General features: G+C 40.8%; 2 protein-coding genes across 6 annotated transcripts; one reads left to right on the plus strand and one right to left on the minus strand.

Annotated features, from left to right (window-relative positions):
* The first annotated feature begins 220 nt into the window (after positions 1 to 220).
* ybx1 (Y box binding protein 1) lies at positions 221 to 5014 on the plus strand. Of its 4 annotated transcripts, none has more exons than XM_044350667.1 (8): positions 221 to 495; positions 2288 to 2351; positions 2622 to 2655; positions 2745 to 2834; positions 2976 to 3320; positions 3661 to 3758; positions 4090 to 4376; positions 4664 to 5014. In XM_044350667.1, the coding sequence occupies exons 1-7, from the start codon at positions 390 to 392 to the stop codon at positions 4328 to 4330; spliced, it is 978 nt and encodes a 325-aa protein (XP_044206602.1). In that variant the 5' UTR covers positions 221 to 389; the 3' UTR covers positions 4331 to 4376; positions 4664 to 5014. The 4 variants fall into 4 exon arrangements, with proteins under 4 accessions (XP_044206602.1, XP_044206603.1, XP_044206604.1 ...); XM_044350668.1 differs by having other exon boundaries at positions 3661 to 3746; XM_044350669.1 differs by having other exon boundaries at positions 2976 to 3257.
* On the minus strand, positions 4680 to 21104 carry arhgef16 (Rho guanine nucleotide exchange factor (GEF) 16). 2 transcript variants are annotated; one of them, XM_044350666.1, is made up of 15 exons: positions 20614 to 21104; positions 19235 to 19856; positions 18211 to 18262; positions 17139 to 17302; positions 16614 to 16670; positions 13357 to 13517; positions 11971 to 12123; positions 11750 to 11879; positions 11011 to 11085; positions 10818 to 10910; positions 10481 to 10632; positions 9171 to 9356; positions 8151 to 8221; positions 6143 to 6244; positions 4680 to 6046 (listed from the first exon to the last, which is right to left on the minus strand). In XM_044350666.1, the coding sequence occupies exons 2-15, from the start codon at positions 19805 to 19807 to the stop codon at positions 5907 to 5909; spliced, it is 2109 nt and encodes a 702-aa protein (XP_044206601.1). In that variant the 5' UTR covers positions 19808 to 19856; positions 20614 to 21104; the 3' UTR covers positions 4680 to 5906. The 2 variants fall into 2 exon arrangements, with proteins under 2 accessions (XP_044206601.1, XP_044206600.1); XM_044350665.1 differs by having other exon boundaries at positions 19235 to 19874; positions 20614 to 21103.
* Between the last annotated feature and the right edge of the window lie 394 nt (positions 21105 to 21498).

Below are 21498 nucleotides of genomic sequence, written 5' to 3' on the forward strand. Positions count from 1 at the left end.
TGTCACAGCTACCTGTCTGACTTGTCTGGCTTTGACATCACTGTGGGGAGGACAGTATAGACAGGTACATTCTGCTCTAGCCAATCATTTTCAGCAAGCACTTCGCTCAAGTGTAATTGACAGTTGTATTAACCAATAGGAGTGCGTTTTGTTTTCCGTTACAGATTCCAGCCAATTGGCGGACTAGTTGGGCGGGACCCCCGGCCAGGAACATTCCCCGGCACAGTTTCACATTCTGCCCAGTTCGATCGGCAACGGGAGCGGAAAGAGGAAAGCAGAGAGCCCGAAGGCAGTAGCCCCCACCACCGCCGGCCCAGGTTACCATCTAGCACCGGGAAACACAGCAGAGAGCCACCGCCGGCAGAAGCCATTACCAGCCAGTAGTAACCATGAGCAGCGAGGCCGAGACACAACAACCACCGCAGCCTGCTGCCGATGCGGAGAGCCCATCCAGCCCGGCAGCCGCAGCTTCCGCGGGGGATAAGAAGGTCATCGGTAAGACTGCTGGAAGTGAGCTAGTTAGCCAAGTTAGCTACACAGTAGAGGCGATGCACCAAAAGCGGCCGTTGTAAACGTTAACAAGCCGATCACCGGCTCAGTCAAGCGTTGAATCACCACGCTAACAATCTGACAACGCCGTTTAAATACATAACGTGTTTGAAACCGACAGAGGCCAAAAAAATAATTTTACCGATCTCAAAATACCACCGATTTTTGGATAATTTTGTCGGGGGTGTCTGTAAATTAGTGTTTGATATAAAATGGGGATATAGACGTTGAGAAATGTTATTTTTAAATTAAATTTGTTTCTCTTTGCTGTCAGGTAAATAAACGTTGGTCTTAACGTTAGCCAGGAACACAAATTCCAAAAATGTCAGTTGGTAACGTTAGATGGATGGTGACATCAACGCTGGCTTTGACGTTTTTATCACGCCTTGTTTCACTAAATACGAGATGTAAATTATTAGCAGTTTCTCACAGGAATGATATTTATTCCAGATAAGAATATACTACGGGCAGAGGTAATCCTTCTACGTTAGCCGGCTAATCTGCCCGGTTCATCGGCCTCCTAACGTCCATGTTGCCGGCCGGCCGTCACATGCGCGACCGTTGAAGTTGATTCAAGCCGTTTCCAGGGCTGGGCTGGTGCCATTCTTTACAGAATGCTCGAAACGTTACAACATTAACGTTATTAATAGTTTTCCTCGCGGTTCACACTTAATATTGAAGTAATTTTACACAGTTCAATTAACCGGCCACGACTACTGTCGTCGAAAACAGGCTAACTGCTGGCCGTCCCTTTGTTCACACCGAAGAGCCTGGTTCAAAAGAGTCGAAACACACGCACTAACTTTCGCACAACACGGTGGGCGAAACTATCATACCGAGGGTACTCCAGAAATACACCAGAACACAACTCTCAACGCTTGTCAAATTTTGCTCTAATATATTAGCTATCATTGTGGCCTATGTTAGCTGAGCGTGTCGTTAGCATGGCCGTTAGCCTAGCCAGCTAACATTAGCTATTTACATGGCTGAAGGGGCCACCCAAAATGTCCGCCGTATAATTCCACTGGCTTCATTCGCCATTTAGTAGTTTTCTAACCGAAAACAAGAACGACATTGATCTGTTTGTATTCAGTCTTACGTAACCTTTAGTCACAATAGATGCTATCTGATGTCCTACGATAGTTTCCGCTTACTGGCTCCAATCCAACCACATGGTTGAGACCCAGGTAGCAATGCTAACAAACCAGCTGGGCTCGATGCCTGCTACCGTTTCCGGGCGCGACACCACCACGTGGGGAGCGCTGAGTGTTTGAGCAGCGCGGCTTGAAGTGGGGCAGTAGGTCTGTAGATGTTCAACTCTGAAATATGAACAGGGAACACAGCCTGAGTTATCATCACAGCCGCCCCATACGACATAGACACGGGTAACGTGGCTATCAAGAAGCCCTTAGCGCTACATGAGAAGTCGTGTGGTCATTACTGGCTCATAATACTCTGGGCTTATGCCTCACACCAAGTGCAGCTGGCACAAGGCACCCCTAAGCATCAGGATCTATAAAAAGAGTGACAGTTGGGAGTTAAATATAACTTCCACATTATCTGTAGCCCTGGTTAGTTTTTCATCATCTGTCGTTATTTGATTCCTTTACGGTTTCTCAGGCCTCGTGTAGCGTGGCAAGGTTAGTTATAATCTTGTCATTTATAAGCCCCATGTGTTGTCCTAACAGTGTAAGGAAATGACACTTTGTTAATAATTTCATATTGTATCTCATTGCAGCAACAAAAGTCTTGGGTACAGTCAAATGGTTCAACGTCAGGAATGGATATGGTTTTATCAATAGGTAAGTGGACCCCACCCCCATCCCAGTTTCCCAAAGACCCTGAAATCATCTGTGTGTGCAGAAACATTCTCAATCCTATTATGGCTTTGATTTGCTTACGATGCTAACCAGACGATTTGTCTACTGGTCTCCATGCTGTTGTTACATGCAGTACTTAATTAATCCTTACACTCGCTGGTTTAGTTGCAATCTGTCCACGGATGCAATGTTGTAGCTCAATAGGATACTGTTAACTAGATGTAACTAAGTTGTTTTCTTCCTTTTGTTTAGGAATGATACAAAAGAGGACGTTTTTGTACACCAGGTAAGTTGTAAGAAGTGTTATTTTCTTATTTATTTCATTTTAAAGAAAATGAATGTAAAATCTCACATCTGAATTATTCATAATTTCAGACAGCCATCAAAAAGAACAACCCGAGGAAATACCTTCGCAGTGTTGGAGATGGAGAAACTGTGGAGTTTGATGTAGTTGAGGGAGAGAAGGTAAGGTGGTTGTTAATGTAGTCAGTTTTGCGATTAAATTCAGAGTTCTAAATGTAGTTTGTAGTTTCTAAAAAAAATACTATTAATTATTAATTTGGATCATTGCCTCTTTTAATTTATTACATTTAAAAAAATCTACAGGGAGCAGAGGCAGCAAATGTCACTGGCCCAGGAGGTGTTGCAGTCCAGGGAAGTAAGTACGCCGCTGACAGAAACCGCTATCGGCGCTACCCCCGAAGGAGGGGCCCTCCCCGTGGTGGAGACTATCCAGAGAACTACCAGAGTGACGGAGAGGGTGAGCCAGGCAACGGAGGTCGTGACAAAAGCAGCCGAGACGGGGGAGAGAGCGCCCCTGAAGGAGACTCGCAGCAACAGCAGCGCAGGCCCGCTTACCCTGGCAGACGGCGCTACCCGCCATACTTTGTACGTAGACGCTACGGCCGCCGGCCCCCGTACACCAACGCACCACGCGGAGAGATGACTGAGGTACGCCGTCACAGGGCTTCAATCCTGAAGCAGGCACCCAGGCGTCCTATGACAAAGTTTGGAGCGTTAATATGTCATACGCAACTGGAAACCCTCTCCTTTTCAAGACTCACGTGGTTGTGAACAATAATTCTTGGTGTATCGGGGGTCTTGCCAATATATCTTTCAAATTGACTCAAATAGGCCCCTAAACTCAGGTGTGCAGAGCACCTGATGTCATACTTATATCAGCTTCAACATTAAGCTCTATACTACATGACAAATGTTGTAATGTTTGTTTGTCTGTGTGCTGTCTGGAAAAAGTTGTGTGTCAGTAGTTGTTTGATCTATTTGTTTTTAGGGAGGTGAGGGTGACGAGAGCCAGGGAGGTCCAGACCAGGGCAACAAACCAGTGAGGCAGAACTACTACAGAGGCTTCCGACCAAGGTTCAGACCAAGGTTTGCATGTTGGCTTCATTGACGCAGGGCTGCAAAAATGGGAGAGTAAACTGCTGGGCTGTCCAAGCTCAAAGTCCACCAATTTGCCTCTTTAAAAATGAACCTTTGAATAGCAATAAATGCCACCTGTTTTGGCAGAGAAACTCTCCCTTTATTGCAGCCTAAACTCAAATTGCAGCTGTGCATCCAAATTTTTTTTTTTTTTTTAGTAGCAGTTGTCTTGTGACTTTTAAACCGCATCTTGTTTCAGTGGATTCTTTGCATGACATCTCCAGTTCTTAGTTACTGTATACTTCATGTTTGCTTACAGCTTTTTGCTTGTTCACTCCAGGGGTCCACCCCGTCCCAGACCGGTGCGGGACGGTGAGGAGGACAAGGAGAATCAGGGCGGCGAAGGTGGTCAGAACCAACAGCCCCGCCAGCGGCGCTACCGCCGTAACTTCAACTACCGCCGCAGACGCCCACAGACTGGTGGCAAACCCGGCCCGGAAAACAAGGAGGCCAAGACAGGAGGTGACCCATCTGCAGAGAAAACGTCCGCTCCCGAGGCCCAGCAGGGTGGGGCTGAGTAGGAAACAACCTGCCCACCGGCACCTACCATCTTTTACCATCGTCCGGGTGAGTCTATAGCCTCATAGTGATCCAAAGCATGAGGTAATGCAGTGGATTTGATAAAGTAAACTGTCTGGCACCATAGAGCCCTCTGGCTATTGTCTCACTTCCATATGAACAGCAGCTTCGGGGTTTGGATTATTTTTCTGCTATCTGGTGATGATGCACATTTTTAGCCAACTGTTTATCTTGCAGCGCTCTACATGACTAAACCCAGATGGTTGAAAATGTTCAGTGAAAATACAGCATACAGATGAACAGTAGACTAATTTGCTGCTTTTCTTTTTTTACAGTTTTTTTGTCAACAAGAAGAAACATCAAACAAGATCTGAGCAATAAAGATTTGACTTGACGATCGTCACAAGCTTGCACCATGCATTTGACCAGATTACCACCGATTGCCTGCAGAATCTATGCAGACCTGTTGTTTTTTTTTCTCCTTATTTTTATGTGACAGCTACAAACGTTTTGGGGAAACTGCAAATGTTTTTCTAAATCTGTCCTAAGTTTTTACACCAAATGGTTTTTAAAGAAAAAATGGAAATTTGATATCTGGTCAGTTTGACATTTTTAAATAACTTTTTATGTATTCAAAACATTTTAACAGAATGCAAGCTCAAATAAAAGTCCAGAAACCAGGAAAATGGTCTTCAGTGTTGGTTTTATTTTCTTCTAGTAAATGGATTCTAAAACAATGACAAACCATCAGACTGTTTGTTCATTTCAGATATTCATATGTTGCAGGAATTATTGCAGTAAGTTATTCAACATAATCCAATGATGCCACAGTACACCAAACTACATTTAAAATATCTGTAACCAAAACTTGATAATTCTGTTTTTTTTTTGTTTTTTTTTTTATATACACTAGAACATCAAACCTTACACTATCTTTAATTGAAATTAACTTTATAGAACAAGATGTGTAACCAACATTTAGATTCAAGTTCCTCATCTTGAGGTGAAGTGACGGGACTTAAAGTGTAGGAAACACTTAACACTCTTCTGCATGCAACCATTCAAAGTTAAATGTATTTAGGCAATAGAATTACATTTTATAGCTCTTAGATTTTAAATAAAATCAACAGCTAAAGCTCAGGTTCATTATTTACTACAGCCAGTAAGTTTAAATTTACATTTACACCAACAAGGAAATTACAGGGTAGTGCTGTACATGTTGAGTAAAAAGCCTACAGTAGTAATTCAAACTAATTGCTGTTTTTAAAAAAAATTTAGACAGTCTGACAGAGAGCAACATGAAACATGGACCCTAGCTGTGTTCAAACTAGGAACTTCCAGGTTACATGGCATCCATCTCGGACCACTGGGGCACCAAGACGCCAATTATGGCTGTCTTTGAGGCTTTTAACATCGTGTGAAGTCTTTCAGTCTGTTGGTAATGGACTTGTGGGCCACTGTTATTGTAATTAATGCAGTTCCTGTGTTCAGTTTGATTCATCAGTGACGCAGTCTTAGACACTGAACACTATGTTGTCCACCTCCTGTGGACCAGACACTTTGGTCGTTCAGAATCACTCATACGTTTGTCTCCTTACGCAGACGCTTCATGCGCTGCACGTTGTTCTCCATGGCAGTGGGGTTGGTGATCTCTGTGGCACAGCTGGCAGGAAACCAGCCCCTCTCTCCGTCTCGCATCCTCTCCCCAAAGCACCAGGCTAGGAAGAGCAGAAAGTTTTAGTTCAAGGAGAACTGATAAGAGGTTCTGGATTTGACGTTGTATTACAGGTAACAATGGGAACAAACGGCCTCACCCTCTTCTTGACGCAGGACGATGACAAGCTCAGCCTGTTGCAGCCCCAGCTCATCTGGTTCCTTTGGCATGTAGGCTTTGGTGGCCTCGTACTGTGGCAGACCTGACACACATTCCCATAATGCAACATGGCTCATAAAACTAGTTCTTAGTTCTTTCAAAATGAAATACAGAAAAATGTGTTGTGTCCGTGTTTTTATTGTAAAAACACATTGTGTTCCCACTACTGGATATCTAGAACACATGATATTACTTACTGGGGTGTGTTAAGGAACTGGGAAGGCACGCCCTTTGACAATATCAAATATTAATAATAGATACACTCACACTTAACAATAGCACAGACAGTCAGCGTGAGTGCTGTATGTGTAATGGTTTTGTTTTAAATACAGTATGCCGTTAACAGAAGAAATGGTGCTTACATGACCTGTAACAATGGAAAATAAATGCAAACCATCTGTCTGTTGTAGAAAAAAATGCCGATTAACTGGTTGTAAAAGTCGAAGTGAAGCTATTTTGCTTAATTGCAGAGTAGCCAAATCTCTCATTAAACCGAATAGACTGTAATGATCAAACTGAGTGGATGTGTTCAGTCATATTATACGAATAATGAATGTTTGTTGCCAATGTATTGAAAATTATCACTGAGTTTGGTGTTCAGTGTAGTGGCTTTTTCTCAGTGAGAGTAAAATTACCTAAATTACCTCAAGACAGTGATTCCTATTATCACAGATCACTAACACAACACACATGTATATAGATAATCGACATTTGTGGTGTTATTTTAATTGTTTTTGTCATTTTGTCATATTAACTATGTTTCTGTTCTTTTCTTTCAGTAATCTGGATTCAGACGCTATAGCAGTGCTCCTAAACGCCCCATAAAGAGCGGTCAGACAGCGCCACCAAAGGCAGATTGATGCAACTGCAGTTGCATTTAAAAAAAAAACAAAAAAACCCCCAAAATTAATAGAGCAAAATCACAATTCTTTGTGTTTTTATTTCACATTTGCTTTGGCAATGTAAATGCATATTTTTCGTGTAAATAAAGAATATATAGTACAACATGCTCAACTCACAATCAAAAAAGCCGGGTGCTGAATCCTTAAAGTATTAAAATTGAATAAAAAAGGGAATTAGGACAGCACACCTAGTAAACTGATTTTGATTTGAAATGCCACACAGACGTTTCTGGCCAGGCGCCCTTCCTCAGCGTGCATACTGGCAATCGACACAATCCACAACAGGTGGACTTAATTATAGACATCCACAACTGACACAACAAGTTCATCCCGGCAGAGGGAGCTACATATATGAGTCATCATAATCAAAAAATAATTATAACAAATTGAAATAAAAATTGACTTATGTCCAGTTCATAAGTAAATAAAGTCAATAAAGCTTTGAATTGAACATTGAATTGATAGAGAGGAAATACAGAATTGTGCGCAATTTTTTTCCTCTCTTTTACACAAGGGTACCTTGTAGGTTTAAATTGCTGGGGTCAATTTGACCCCAAACATAAAAGATGTCTGTTTATTTTAACTTATCAACTGGGTTAATTTAGATTTTGATAAAAGTGCTAAGGGTCATTGTCTTTCATCAGTAGCTCACAGGGTCTTCCAGTTAGGCATAGCCTTTTCACATTTTTTAATAAATTGTTTATAAGAAATTGTTTAATACATAAATTATGTTTAAATACTACATAAAACATTTAAAAAGAACTGGTTTATTGAACTGACTTTATAAGGGGGAGACAAAAGTCCACTCCAGCTTTAAATAGTTGCAGACTGAAATGGAAAATAAATGCAAACCATCTGTTTTCTGTGCAGCAAACTGAATTGCCCAACTGCTTAAAGCCTTCCATGACAAATGAGTAATTTATAAATGAAAGGTAACAGAACTAACTTTGAAAGAATACATGTACACACTGAACATTCAAACTCAAAGTAAACTCAAAGTGCATTTCAAACACTTGCACCCTTGGTAAATAAAGCTCTATGACTTACCATCTTTACAAGTGAAGACTCCGGCCTGCTTGTGCTCTGTGAGAGCAACTATCCAACGAGCCCGGTCCACCCTTGGCAACGGAGACAAAAGAGCACAATTAAACTCCAAACCCAGTGTCATCTACTCTACATGTGGTAACACACACAAAATGTCAGTTTTTTATGAACAAACTTCATGGGAGTATTTCAGGTGGGTGTTCAGACTTCTGTCAGCAGAGGGAGCCAGACACAAAACATTTGGTTTCCAGTTCATACTTGTGAATGTGACTTTGATTAAAGATTCCCTCCAGACATGTATTAAGACATACAAAATACTCTGCTTGGAACATAATGTGTCCCATATGTTTTTTCCAGAAAAAAAGTATAATTAACACACTAAAATCCTTAAAATTCCTCTCCTTCTCCTTCATTAAAAATTCCATTATCTATAAAACTGTAAATATATTTCATTTCATTTTTAACTGCTGGACACAAGATGTCTCCTACTTCAGTATAAAGTCCATTCTCAGTGTTTGTGCACTAGAGGCTTCAAGTTTCCTCATCACACTTGTGTGAGTTGAATATTGGACACCGATTGGCTTCAAAGTCAGCTCGTAGATACGCCCCCTTAAAATCTGATTTTCAATGAGCACAATAAAACTTTCCACTTTCAGCAGATGAAAGTAAAAACAAAAAAAAAGTGAAAGTAAAAAAGTCTGCACACACATCATTCTGCACAGTGAAACTCAAACATCCAACTGTAGGAACAAGAAGAAAAACATATTTTTGAGTGGAGGGTCTTTAAAACACAAAACAGGACCACGTTTCTAAAAGGCTACATTAACCAAAGCCATCAACATTCAGTGGTAGCAAGACTGTCTTTGCATTTATATATGTGACAAATAATTTCAAATCAGATTTTCAGCTACAGTAATTATTATAAATGTCCATCCTTGGTCACTGTGTAGTACTTAAATGCAGTGTTTTCAGATGTAAATTCTGACTTTGGATAACATCTTATCTTCTGAAGTACAGCAGTACCTGGACTCTGCCACCAGGCAGGTCTGCTCCGGTCTCCCCTCGCTGTTCCTGCTCATCAGCAGTCTGAAGGACAGATGGCTGGAGCTGTTCTTGGCAGGTGGAGACATCCGTCCCTCTGCATCGTCCGCAACCTCCACCTCCACATTCTCCAGAGTGGCGTAGTCCATCACCACAAAGCTCTCCTCACTGGCCAGAAACAACACATTTTTCACTTATGCTTCAATGTGAAGTATATTTTTTATCTGACAGACAGATCGTGTCCTCTGGTCTCAACATGCAGCAACATTCACAGAAATGTTGTGATTTTTAGTGACCATGTTTTGCACATTATAGTGTAGCTAACCTCTGCTACAATTTTACTGTGTACTGTTAACACACACATACACACAACACATTCAAAGCACATTCCTTGAGTATCTGCTAATAGGATTTCCTAGATCACCTGAGGACTGGGTCACAGTGTCGACTTTACAACCCTGAAAATGACTTCAGTGTTGTGGGCGACTTCCTCCTCTGAGCTGACATTGTTTGGTTTCTCCCTAACTCAAAACAGAAAGTCTGTGGAGCTGACATGCACATGAACACAAGATTGAAGAATCCCAAGTATGCATGCACCACATCCATGCTCTCTCCCTCCTCGGTCCCCTTCCTCTCCTCTCTGTTTCTGTAACAGCTGGACCTGCTCAGTGTCCACAGGAGTCACCAGGAAATAACCACAAAGCTCACAAAATGCTCGATAAACTGGTTCAAACGTTCGTGTAATGTAGCTAGATTCATTTTGATTCTAAAAAGTAATTTGGTACGTGAAAGAAGCTTTAAAAGAGTCAAGAGTCATCAGTTTAGCATTGCACTCCTATAACACTGTTGGACTCAGAAAAGACGGTAAAAATTTTTTTTTAAAAAAGTGTCAAAATCAATGCACAGAAACAGAGATTTTTTTATTCCATGCATTCTTCTTCCTTGTCAAAACCTGTTGCCTACATTACCCATAATGCAACTCGACGATTAACTTGACAGTTTGTTTATATTTTTGTGAATCAAAATGAAAATCAGTCAGGTTCAGTATGTCCCCTGATAATGTGGGAGACTAATGTGAGATTTTTTTTAGGGTTTAAACCAGTTTCATCGGCTCACTTTTTTAGTTCATTATGGGGTTTTTGTGGCATTGCATAACTAGTTTGCAAATACTCAAATTTGAATAAAATCTTAGCATATGACTTTCTAAAAGCCTATTTAATCATTTTTAGTGTTATTCAGTAATATTATTTTAGACTTTCAGTTAATAATATTGAAAAAAAGCTCCCACTGACCTCTTCTTCTTGGTGATGATCAGTACGTCATTGAAGAGAAACAGGTAGTAGCTCCTGTGGCTGAAAGCTCTCCAGATGCTGAGCTCTTCGGTGCAGATTGCCAGTTCACCGTGCTTCTTCAGCCAACGCGATGATGACACCAATGGAAACGGCTGTGAGGACACAAGAGTCGTCACTCCAGGTTAGCAAACTGGATGTTTTTACTACTACACGAAGGAAATCAGTCTTGTTGCATTATATTCTTTGCTGTTTTTATCCACATCCATAGCCAACACTTTACCTAATATGAATGTAAAATCTTGTGAACTGCATGAAGGTGTTTGTGGTCCGCTCTTACCTTGATTTTACCAAAATCCATTTGTTTCTGGATGGTATACATCTGCTCTGTCCTTTCCATCCGCCTCGCTCCATCATTGCAGCTAGTGACCAACTGTTGAAATAAAATCACAATAATTATAATCAAAACCTTGACATGTGGGGATAAAGAGTTAGAGATTCAGCACACAGCTGAGTTTTCTGAGCATTTGTACCTTGCTGATGGCGTGCAGTGCCCAAACTGCAGCAAAGTACTCCGCTGTCTTGTCTGGAGTTTTCTGACAGATTGTCTGTGAGGAGAAAACAAAGGTATTAAATTCTTTTAGGTTGTTTATTCCTGTAGACAAGACAACCTACTGAATCTGAGTTCCTAAACTATGAATAACTAATTGATTATTATTTTTTGTGCAGCTGTATATACAGTACATGCATAGTTACAGTCGTGTGTATATACTTATGGTTCTTATTCATTTGTTTACTTTTACATTAGTGTAAATTAATTTTTTGATTATGTGGGTTTATACTTTTATAAATAAGAAATGAAATAGTTATATAAATACTAAAATAATTTACAGACTGAGATATTGTGAGATGTGACAAATACACATTTCAATTAGAGTTACAGGCAAAGAATGACCTTGATGGAATAACTAATAACTCCACTTGAGGAATATTGATAAAGTGGCTCTCAACTTGCTGGCCACAAACCAACAAAGTGTGGTGTCTATATAGTATAATAATATTTTTAATCAATCTCTTGATAAATATGTATTCACAACTTCTATGTGTCTAACAATCAACTCAAAAAAACCCTTGAATAACAGAGCAAATGTAGTTATTTAGAAAAGTTCCTGATTCTCAAAGCGTACACCTGCCAAAAGCTGTTGTGACTAGGCATCGTTTCACTTTTGAATTTGAGAGCTGTTCGCATTGGGAGGTAAAAGTTCAACTGACATCCAGCAGCAGCGGCAGTCTGGTGACTCGCTGCATGGGAAGGATGAGAAAAGAGATCATGGGGAGGCCTCCGCATTCACTGCTCCCTTCAATTTGCTTCAGGGTCTCTTTGAACGCAGTATTACTTGTCCTATTAGACGGAAAGAAAGAGGAAAGTTTAGCTCACCCTGACTTTTACTGCAGGAAGTCAACAACATGTTGCTGTTTGTTCTGTGACTCACAGCAGCTTCTGCAGCGTCCTCTGCTGGAAGGTCTCATTCGAGCAGTAGACAATGTAGGGCTCAAAGTGGTGGGCAGCGTGTTTCTGAACGATATCGCTAATGTCTCGAATCACTGGGTTGTCATAGTGACGACGTTCAAGGTCCTCAAAAAACCTGAAATATATAGTGGAGAGAGAGGGGAAGGTTAGTAATGAAGGGAAAGGACTGTGTTTTTCCTCCCACAGACCAATTACCTGAGCAGGATACGCACACACAGCTGTGTGAGGACATGATAGTTGCTGAATGTTACTGCCTCTAGCTTTTTAATTTCAGGATATTAGATGTGGTAAGGTCAGGAATTTACAGATACATTTTCAGTCTTTTTATGTAATTAGTAAAACGGAGTCTGTTACAGCAATCTAATATGAACTAGAAACTTTGTTACAACACATTGTTATTGTGGGAATTTAGGTTTTTAATCATGACACATCAGTGTGTCACAGTTTGAAAGACACAAGTTTTGAGCTTGTTACTCTCTTTTTTCATTTAACTCAAAAATTTGAACTTCAGTCTCAGAACAATCCAGAAAACGATTTCTCACGCTCAAAATATACTAAAAAATGCTAAATTAAACCTTTATTTCATTGCTAAAAGATCCAGATAATCACTTCAACCAAAGTCTTGTAAATGCTTTACATTATTAGCATTACAAACAAATGATAAATGACTCTCAGCCACACCCTAACAGAGTGCCTTTTTAACAAAAAAGAGTAAAATGACACCAACAACAGCCCAACCCAGGAAGCAACGACAGGACTCACATTCACACACAGATACTGCAAAACAGACAAAACATGTCATACAGCAGCTACTGACTTCTGTCTTCTAATTTCACAGATCCTGTTTTTTGCAAACAAGAAGATCAAAAGAGAGAAGGAAGATTCTTATCTTGCTAAATCTATTTTCATTAAAGTTTTCTTGAAGTGAACGGCGATGCAGAGAGCAATACAGGCTGCTCTTAAGCACATTATCATCTTAAAGCTTGGGAATACCACTCAAAGCAGCTAGGCAGCAGAACCAGTTTGGCTAGCGTGTTTTAACATGTTGATGGAGTCTACAGGATACTAAAGACATGCTGAGAGCAAATACTCTCCTTCAAACTTTAAATCAAACCACTTTCCACTTGAAACCACATCTCAGTGGGAATAAATATAACTGTATGACAAAAACAAAGCAAAACACAATGTGCAAAATCTAAAAAGTACAATAGATGTGCAGATAAACAGTCATCACACTGCTTCACACACTGATAGCATCTTCAGATTCTTTTTCCTCTTGAACTACATTTTCCATTGCCCTCTCACACACATGTACACAGAAGTAAGACTATGAGATTGTTGAACCTACCGTTTGCTGACTTGGTGAATGACAGAGATGTTGGAGAAGAGGTGATGGTGCTCTGTGACCGTCATCGTTTTCCTCAGCGCTTCATTGCTCTGGAAGTGACGCACCAGGATGCCCAGGCTGTGCAGGTACGAATGCTCCGAGGTGATGATTTCAAAGATGGCCTGTCAAATGACCACACATATCCAAACAAATATACATTTGTACTTGAATTTCAGCTTTAACTCCTAAAAAGGAAAAAAATGTGATTCTCTTACTTAGAGTCTTCATAGTCTGATGTTCAATGTATTTTAAAGACGTATTTTTGATGAGGGTTTGTAATTTATTTGTTTTGGATGGCTTTTCTTTGACATGCTTTTCCCTGTTCTGTTCAATTTAGTGATTTCTTACATTTCCCAGAATTCATTTTTAATAAAATGGCCTTTGTGTAAGTATCAACGTCGACATTGACGCTGCTTCATCTTATTTCATCTTATTTATTTGCCTACAATAAATAAGATGACAACTGAGCTGTGAGTGATGGTGTTCTGTTTGTTTTGATCCTTATTACAACTGTGCACCCGATACAGTGTTCAAGATCTGGAGCTGTGCGTTCTGCTGCTTTTCACTTTGTGAAAGTAAACAAAGCAATGGATTGCCAATTATCCATGACTATGAGAAAAATATATGCCAGCAGACAACAAAAGGAAGTCCAAACAGCAACACATCAGACATTACTGATTTGTAGTAGTGTTCAAGGTAGTTTTTACTGTATTAAAAGGGTTGAATTATCCGCTGCTGTTTGTGGTCGGGATCTTACAGTAGGTGAGCTATCAGATGGTGATGGCACACCTTCCACCACGACTAATAGGTCAGAAAGGACTAAAAGGCATTAGCTGAATTAAATCAATAACACTACTTCCTGAAAATCTCAAACCAACATTGATATTTCTAATTTTCACTAGAGAATAGTAAATAGTCTGCCTGATGTGGTGGTGAACCTGGTACACTTAGCTAATCTGGGGCAACTTTTTCGCTGCAAAAGTCTTCTTGATATTACAGCATGCCCAGTAGTAAAACAGTATTTCTTCTTAGGTAGCGCCAAACTTCACCCAGATGCTTTCATATCCCTAAAAAGTAGCATTAATGCTGCTACAGAGAGCTGCAGATCTGGATCAAGCTGCTTAGGGACTATAACTAGAGAACCTTTAGACCCATGAGGAGACTTAAGGTACAAAAGTGTGAGACAAGCACATGTGCAGCAGACAGACTGAGCTTGATTACACAGGCAGGGTGTGGCTTTATTCAGGGGCTGTAGTGCACACAGGGTGGACCTTTGGTATTGACATAACATCTGCTGTGAGACTGCTAACCAAGACGCATAACTAAAGGGAAAATCCACCATCAGATAGTCATAAACTATATAGATATTATCAATCTGGGGAGCTTAGGTGCTTTCCAGGAGTTATTTTGTGATGAAATGTAATGTGGCTTTGCTGTTATACCCATATTAGCTCAACCTGTTATATCAACCTTTGTTTCTGCTCACTGAGTTCCTACATTTCCTAGAAAGTCTTTTGACAAAACCTCTTAGAATTTGTTCAAACTTGTTGCCGGACAACGTGGGCATGCGTGGGATGAAAGTCAGGATGACTGTAAAGTATATTTTAAAGCGACACTCCATTGTTTTTACATACTAAGTTCAGTTCACTTGTCATGAGGAGCACTAGTAAAAAACAGCTGCATGTTTTCTGTGGCCCTGGGGAAGATTTGCAAAGCTTGAAAAAATTACTCATCAGCTTGGGCTTAAAATCGTGCCTGCGTTACAAACCAGAGATGTGGGGTTTGAAAGAAGTGGGAATTTAGAAGGCAGGGAGGGTCCAATGAAAGATGCAACTGAGTTGCACAATGGGAAATATTTGATCCAGTTTTTTTGGAGCTTGACTAATGGACGTTTTCACATCTTGTTTAGTTTGGTTGAATTGAACCCTGGAGCGTTTGCCCCCTCGGTAGGGTTCGTTTGGGAAGGTATGAACAGAGTAATCACACTCAAGTGCAGACCAAAACAATCAGCCAGAGACCTTGTTGAAGAGGTGGTCTTGGTCCAGTTAAAACAAACTCTTGTGTGGTTCATTTGTGGTGTGAACATGATCCGTCCAAGATCTGACCCAACTGCAGGAAGCATTGTGCATTTTTTGGATTAAACCAGCTCCCGTAGTCAGCTTCGCTGCACATTGTGTTACACTATAATGCATTACGTCGTGGTATGTGCTCAATATGTGCTCCCTTCTCTCTTCAGCCGACTGCAGATAACATGAAGCAACACATTGTTTTCTAGATGTTGCCTTGAAGTGCGTTCAAATGTGCTATATACCAAGCCATTGTGTATTTTGGCTTGATGTATGGCCAATTATGAAGAAATGCCAATCCTGCCAATGGTCCATTTTGGATAGCTACCCAGGAAGAAAAACAAACTCTCCTTTCTCCGCCCACCAACCCCACGAGATTTCTGACCAATGAATAAAGTGACAGCTCCCACATGGCTTTTGTTGATACATTTCGGTTTGCTTGAAATGTTGCCGCGTGAAACCAAATCAAAACAAAGGGAAAAGGCAACAAAGCAGAAACTCATCCACTGATTCGGACCAAAGAAAACAAACTATAGATGTGAAAACACTATAATGCAGACTAAAAGTCAAGATATCTCAACCTCTGCTGCATCAATTTTGACCATAATTTTTAAAAAACTGTCTTGTGAGTCCCCAAAGTTTATGGAATTGCAATACTAAATCACTGGATGAAAACTATTAACGGTTACTGCTACAGATTGTTATTATTCCAGTAACTGTGTGTGTTGGCTGTTTTTCTCTCCACCTCAGTGGCAGGAAGACAAAGATGATGTAACTGAAACTGAACAACACTGCTGAACTTGTTTTCATCACAAAGGAGAAAATGCTATTTTAAATTGTAGAAAAGCTCAGTTTTCTGAAACTGCACATTCTTTGTTGATCTTGATCATGATCTTGTCAATGCCCCTAACTCAAAATGCAACATGAGCTGCGTGAGAGCTGTCCTACAAATATCTTGCAAGAAAGCAAATTTCCCAACTCAATTGTTCAGCAGTGTTAGTGTTTGAGGTTGAGTTTGACTCAGCTCTCTCTAAGACATTTCCGTAGGCACACTTGGAAGTGATGCACATTTGCTTACACACACACACACACACACACACACACACACACACACACACACACACACACACACAAGCAGATACACATGCTTACCTCTTGTCTCTTTCTCTCTTGAGGTGTGATCAGTGTCAGGATACCTGTGTCCTTCACCTTTGTTAGAGATACAAAAAGAATAAAGCTCTCACATTCTGATGCGTATTTAAGATAGAGTGTGTTTTAAAAATGGTAAAAATAAAATGCCAACGTCTGAAGCCTCTAATACACACACAGTAGATGTTCTGACATCAAGAGCAAACCTAGCCAGCATTCCCACAAGGGGTCATGGAGTGTGGGAGCTTATGCAGCAGTGACTGTAAGCTTTTATATTGCACCATTTTAAACAAAATGAAAAATTCAGCACAGTTAAAGCAAAAGAAGGAACAATATTTTATCAGATTACAAACTGACTGTCAGTGTCTCTCTTAAAGAAAGTGATGACTGAAATAGATGTATGTACTTCATGTATGTCTGCTTTAATACTAACTGAATTAGATTATTAATTCAAGCATCTTCGCCAAACTCTTAGCACTGCACTGGATTTTGTTCCCACTTTATATGTCAGTGTAGTTTGAGATTCACCTGTGGCAGTTGGCTCCAGGTGAGCTGTGCTGGCCGGTAGCTCTTCACAACAATACCCTGGTCCTCAACGGGAGGCTCCACCACCACAAAATCATCCAGCAGCTCATCCTGGTTGGTGGAGTGCAGCCCTCGCTCACGGATCTCCTGGTAGAGGCATGGCGTAGCTGAGGATCGAACCCACAACAACAAAACATCCCGACAGTGTCAATTCAGTGGTCTCAGTTTGTGATATAGTTTTGCACTTCAGACACATTTTTACATCACAGTGAGAAAATATTTCATGACCCTGGAGTGAGGAAAAACTAATAAATGTACACTGCAAATCACAGGTATCATGTGGTAGCAGAGCTGATATCACTCAACATAATAACAAGCCACTTTGACAATTAATGTGTGGGAGTGAGTTAGATTTAAATGCAGGTTTCTGTTTGAAGTGTTTCATTAGTGGAATGATACAGAGACCACAAAGTTATTGAAATGTCAGTTTTCAGCAGTTTTCTCACAGTCTTAGATGTTGCAAGTGAACTTAGATTATGATGTTTTCTATGGTGTTTTTTTTCTGTTTGTGGTCCATGACATACATCACGGACCAAAAACAGTCAGTGTCAGTGTTAATTTCAGTTAACAAGATTAATTTTAGCACCTTTATACTGTTTTTTTTAGACATTTTCTGAGCAGCTGCCCCAGTGAGATTTCATCTCTATAAGTGGACTCAAAACACTCAAAACTGGAGAAGTGGCAGTAACTGAAAGTACAGGACATCAAAATCCAATATTCAGGACTCAACAATGTGACATTCAACATGCTGGAAGTGTTCAGAGCGAGTGATTTCCTGTTTGGTCCTCTGCTGTTGCCTCAAAGGATCAAGGGATCAAGGATCTGCCTCAAGGGAAAGATAGGCGAAACAGGGACTATGACATCCACAAATCAATTCCAGTTTTCTGTGAACATTATTTTACAACACATAATTCCTTCACAATCCAATAAAAAAAGGTCTTTGTTATTTTCCAATTGTTTGTAGTCTTGTGGTCATATTTAGAGAAGTGGACCGAGTGACACATAGTGAACATACCATCTTTGAAGGATCCACGGTGGTTCTGTTTCCTCCTTCTCCCCAAGGTTCGCTAGAGGAGACACAGCACGACAGCCTCAGTTATCATTATGGAACATATTTGACTGGATGATACTTCATTTTTATTATACTCCTTTTTTCTCTTGATATCTTATTCTCTCTTCAGCACTACTTCTTTTTTCAATCTTTAAATGTTACATTTTTTAAATATAGTCTGGTAAAACCCCTATGAGGACTTCCTCAACACTGGCACTGGTCTGGAAGATAGGAAACAGTTGCGGAAACATACTATCATCCCTATGACTAAAGGAGAATTTGACAGGTCACAGCCAACGCTATTGGCTATGCTGGATATGACCTATCAGGCTATAAGAGGAACAAAAATGTATCAGCCAGGCTCTGTTTTCATCTGAAGAACATAAATCAACACTTTTATACTATGGGATGAATATCATGTCATATTTTGAAACTGAAAGGTTGAAACTCAGTGTTTCAAAGCTTGAAATCAAATTAAAAAAAAAAAAAAAGATTTTCAAGATTGAAACTAAGTATTGAAGACTTGCATAATGTTTTGAAAAAAAAACATGAAAAAAATTCATTCTGTAATACGAGTGCTAATGAACATGCGGCAAAGTTTCAAAATAAAGATTTGTCCTTTCAAAACTCAAGTTTCAATGTTTCAAAACCTCTTGCCCAACATATGCACATCAGTTTCCAGATCACCATTTACAAGGTTTCAAACCTGGAAAACAAACCAATACACTAAAGAACAGAGACAAATTTGAAAATGTGTTGGAGAAACACTGTACAAAGAGAGCTGCAGGTGTGAAGAAGGAAAACTCAAATACAAAATAGTATTATAGTAGAGTTTCAACCTTTCAAAGCTTTTTCTTTCAGTTTCGAAATATGACATGATAATCATCCAATAGTATTCAGCCCGATTAATTGGTTGCTTGAAAATGGCTGTTTCTGATATACTTTTACAGGTATAAAAAAAATCTCTCCACCCCCTCAAGATATGTACCTTGCGTCCAGGACTGCGAGCCGGACAAGGACTGGGTGCTCTGTTCTCTTTGACAGGTTTCAGTGTGGACGCAGCCCCTCGTCCCATCGCTATGGCTTCAATGTCCAGGCTGGTCACAGCCGCTCTGTATGACTTGTTCCTGCGGTTCCTCCTCAAGGCGAAGCCATCTCCATCACTGTCATAATCCTCCCAGGTCAAATCTGGCCCCTGAGTTGAGTGACGGCTCCGGGTCCCACTGCTGGAGTTCTCCAGTCCCAGTGGGAACGTCACCACTGTGGTGTGGTGGCGGTTTTTAGGTCGGCTGGCTGTAGCTAAACTCTTGGGGATGAGCTGATGGGTGCCAACCTTCAGCGCCGCCGGGCTGTGGGTGCTCAAAAGCACCTGCGGAGGCACCACCGCCTTGTCTACTACATCCTCCTGGGGCACGGATGTTTCAGATTTGGGTGTGGGGGAGCTTTGTGGCGGGTAGCAGTCATCGCCTGGCTCAGATATATGGAGTTCTGTGGAAAATTGGCTCTCCAGAATTAGAGGGGTCTGGTCACCCGTGGAGCTGTCTGACTGGATGTGGGACATGGCGTCCTCCCGCCGTCACCTTGACCCGGTCCACTGACCTCTTCAGCACCTACAACATTAGAGGAGTCTGAACAGGAGTGGACGAAATTATAACATGTACATGAATAACCAGGAGACAGAAGTTAAAACTACAAGCAGGAATCATGAATAAATTCGCACCTTACATGGAGACAAGGGAAAACAGCAGGGTAATTAGTGTCTCTTGTCTGCATGACCCTCAGATACCACCACTGACCAACAGTGGGGCTCCCAGCTCCCTTCCAATCAGAAAACTGAGCCTTACCGGTGATCCAATTCCCCTGGACGGAGCAGCCAGTTGTGTCACTCCTCAAACTAATATCAAGGCACTCAACCCCGTGACTCAATACTCACTCCTACACTGCACTTGCCCACACAAAGGCGCACACGGGGAGACCTGCTCCAGCAAATCTGTGCGCCACACAAACTACAAGTAAACAAATTCACACGCATTAATACTCTTAACCGGCCCCGTGCAAAGTGTATGAACTGACACTAATAAACATGTTATAGTGACAGTATTAACATGTCAGGCGGTAAGAAATTAGCTTTCATTGAAGTTTTAAAATACGTCCTATTATGACACTTAAACTGAAACAAATAAATAGCTTGTTTGACTATTTTCATTCCCAGTCGAAGTCTCAATCTCCAATTACTGCGCTGCCTTAAAGACGGATTAGGTTGGGAGAAAAAAAAAATGTCTGCCTCACATTCCCATGGTTCATAACAGCGAGGTGACACAGCTCAGCAAACACCGAGACTGTGAGCAAGTTTAACGGCTGTCTTACCTGTGTGAGGTGACCGTACAACACAGCAGCTTTCTATAAAATGATATCACAGGTGAGTCCGGCGGCTGTGGGGGGAGCTGCGGTCCACCGGGGCTTTGAGAGGTGCAGCACCAGCAGCTGTAGTCCTCCGCTCCCCTCTGTCACATATTTCTTCTTTCTTACTCACTTCCTCTTGTGTTTGCACGCGCCCATTAAGCGCTGACGTCACCACAGGTGAGCGTCAATCAGTCATCGATAAGTGCCAGTTTAGTTTCAGGCAAATGGAGACTCGCAGCAAGTTTTCGCTAAAGAGCAGCTTAATTTTTGTATTTCTCAGCAGTTTCTGTGATGCAGGACTACTACATGGCTGCGTAAAACTCAGCCAGTTTTAAATCAAATACATTAAAAACATTTTAGAGTAAAACAGAGTTTACGTTTGATCTGTCCTCATGGTCCTGTTGCAAATAAACGCAGATAAAATGCTCCCATTTACATTATCTTCCATCGCATTTCTAACTATTCTAACTATTTATTTTTTCTGATGTTTGTTGACATCCTGCAACTGATGCAACAATTAGCTCTTTGGCGCTCTCTGGTGATCAATGAGATGCATTACAGCTTCGTCACTGATTAATGCACACAGCACAGAGAAATCAGGGCTTTTATCTGTTTTGTGACTGCACCCACTTACACTAAAATCTTTTGGACTGTCATGATGAAGAGAAGAAGCATAACTGTTGTTTGTACTGTTTGGAGTAGGAAATGAAAATCTCAGAGATATTGTATATATTGTTAACCTGCTCTAGATTTTTGGGAAGTATTATATTCACACCAGCACAAGCCAAAAAACAAACTTTAATGTACTGAAAGTCACTTTTAGTGTATATATGGACACCCTTAAACTTC

This window comes from Thunnus albacares, chromosome 5 (genome assembly GCF_914725855.1).
Source record: "Thunnus albacares chromosome 5, fThuAlb1.1, whole genome shotgun sequence".
Classification (NCBI taxonomy): domain Eukaryota; kingdom Metazoa; phylum Chordata; class Actinopteri; order Scombriformes; family Scombridae; genus Thunnus; species Thunnus albacares.

What these genes read in the sequence shown, in the direction of transcription:
- arhgef16 (XM_044350666.1), bottom strand. Translation starts at nt 19,807, where the DNA reads ATGTCCCACATCCAGTCAGACAGCTCCACGGGTGACCAGACCCCTCTA. An exon ending in AAGAGAGAAAGAGACAAGAG is followed by an intron (nt 13,518 to 16,613) that starts GTAAGCATGTGT and finishes GTCATTTGACAG; the next exon opens with GCCATCTTTGAAATCATCAC. An exon ending in GACTGCCGCTGCTGCTGGAT is followed by an intron (nt 11,086 to 11,749) that starts GTCAGTTGAACT and finishes TTCTCCTCACAG; the next exon opens with ACAATCTGTCAGAAAACTCC.
- ybx1 (XM_044350667.1), top strand. Translation starts at nt 390, where the DNA reads ATGAGCAGCGAGGCCGAGACACAACAACCACCGCAGCCTGCTGCCGAT. An exon ending in GGATATGGTTTTATCAATAG is followed by an intron (nt 2,352 to 2,621) that starts GTAAGTGGACCC and finishes CCTTTTGTTTAG; the next exon opens with GAATGATACAAAAGAGGACG. An exon ending in AGGACGTTTTTGTACACCAG is followed by an intron (nt 2,656 to 2,744) that starts GTAAGTTGTAAG and finishes TCATAATTTCAG; the next exon opens with ACAGCCATCAAAAAGAACAA.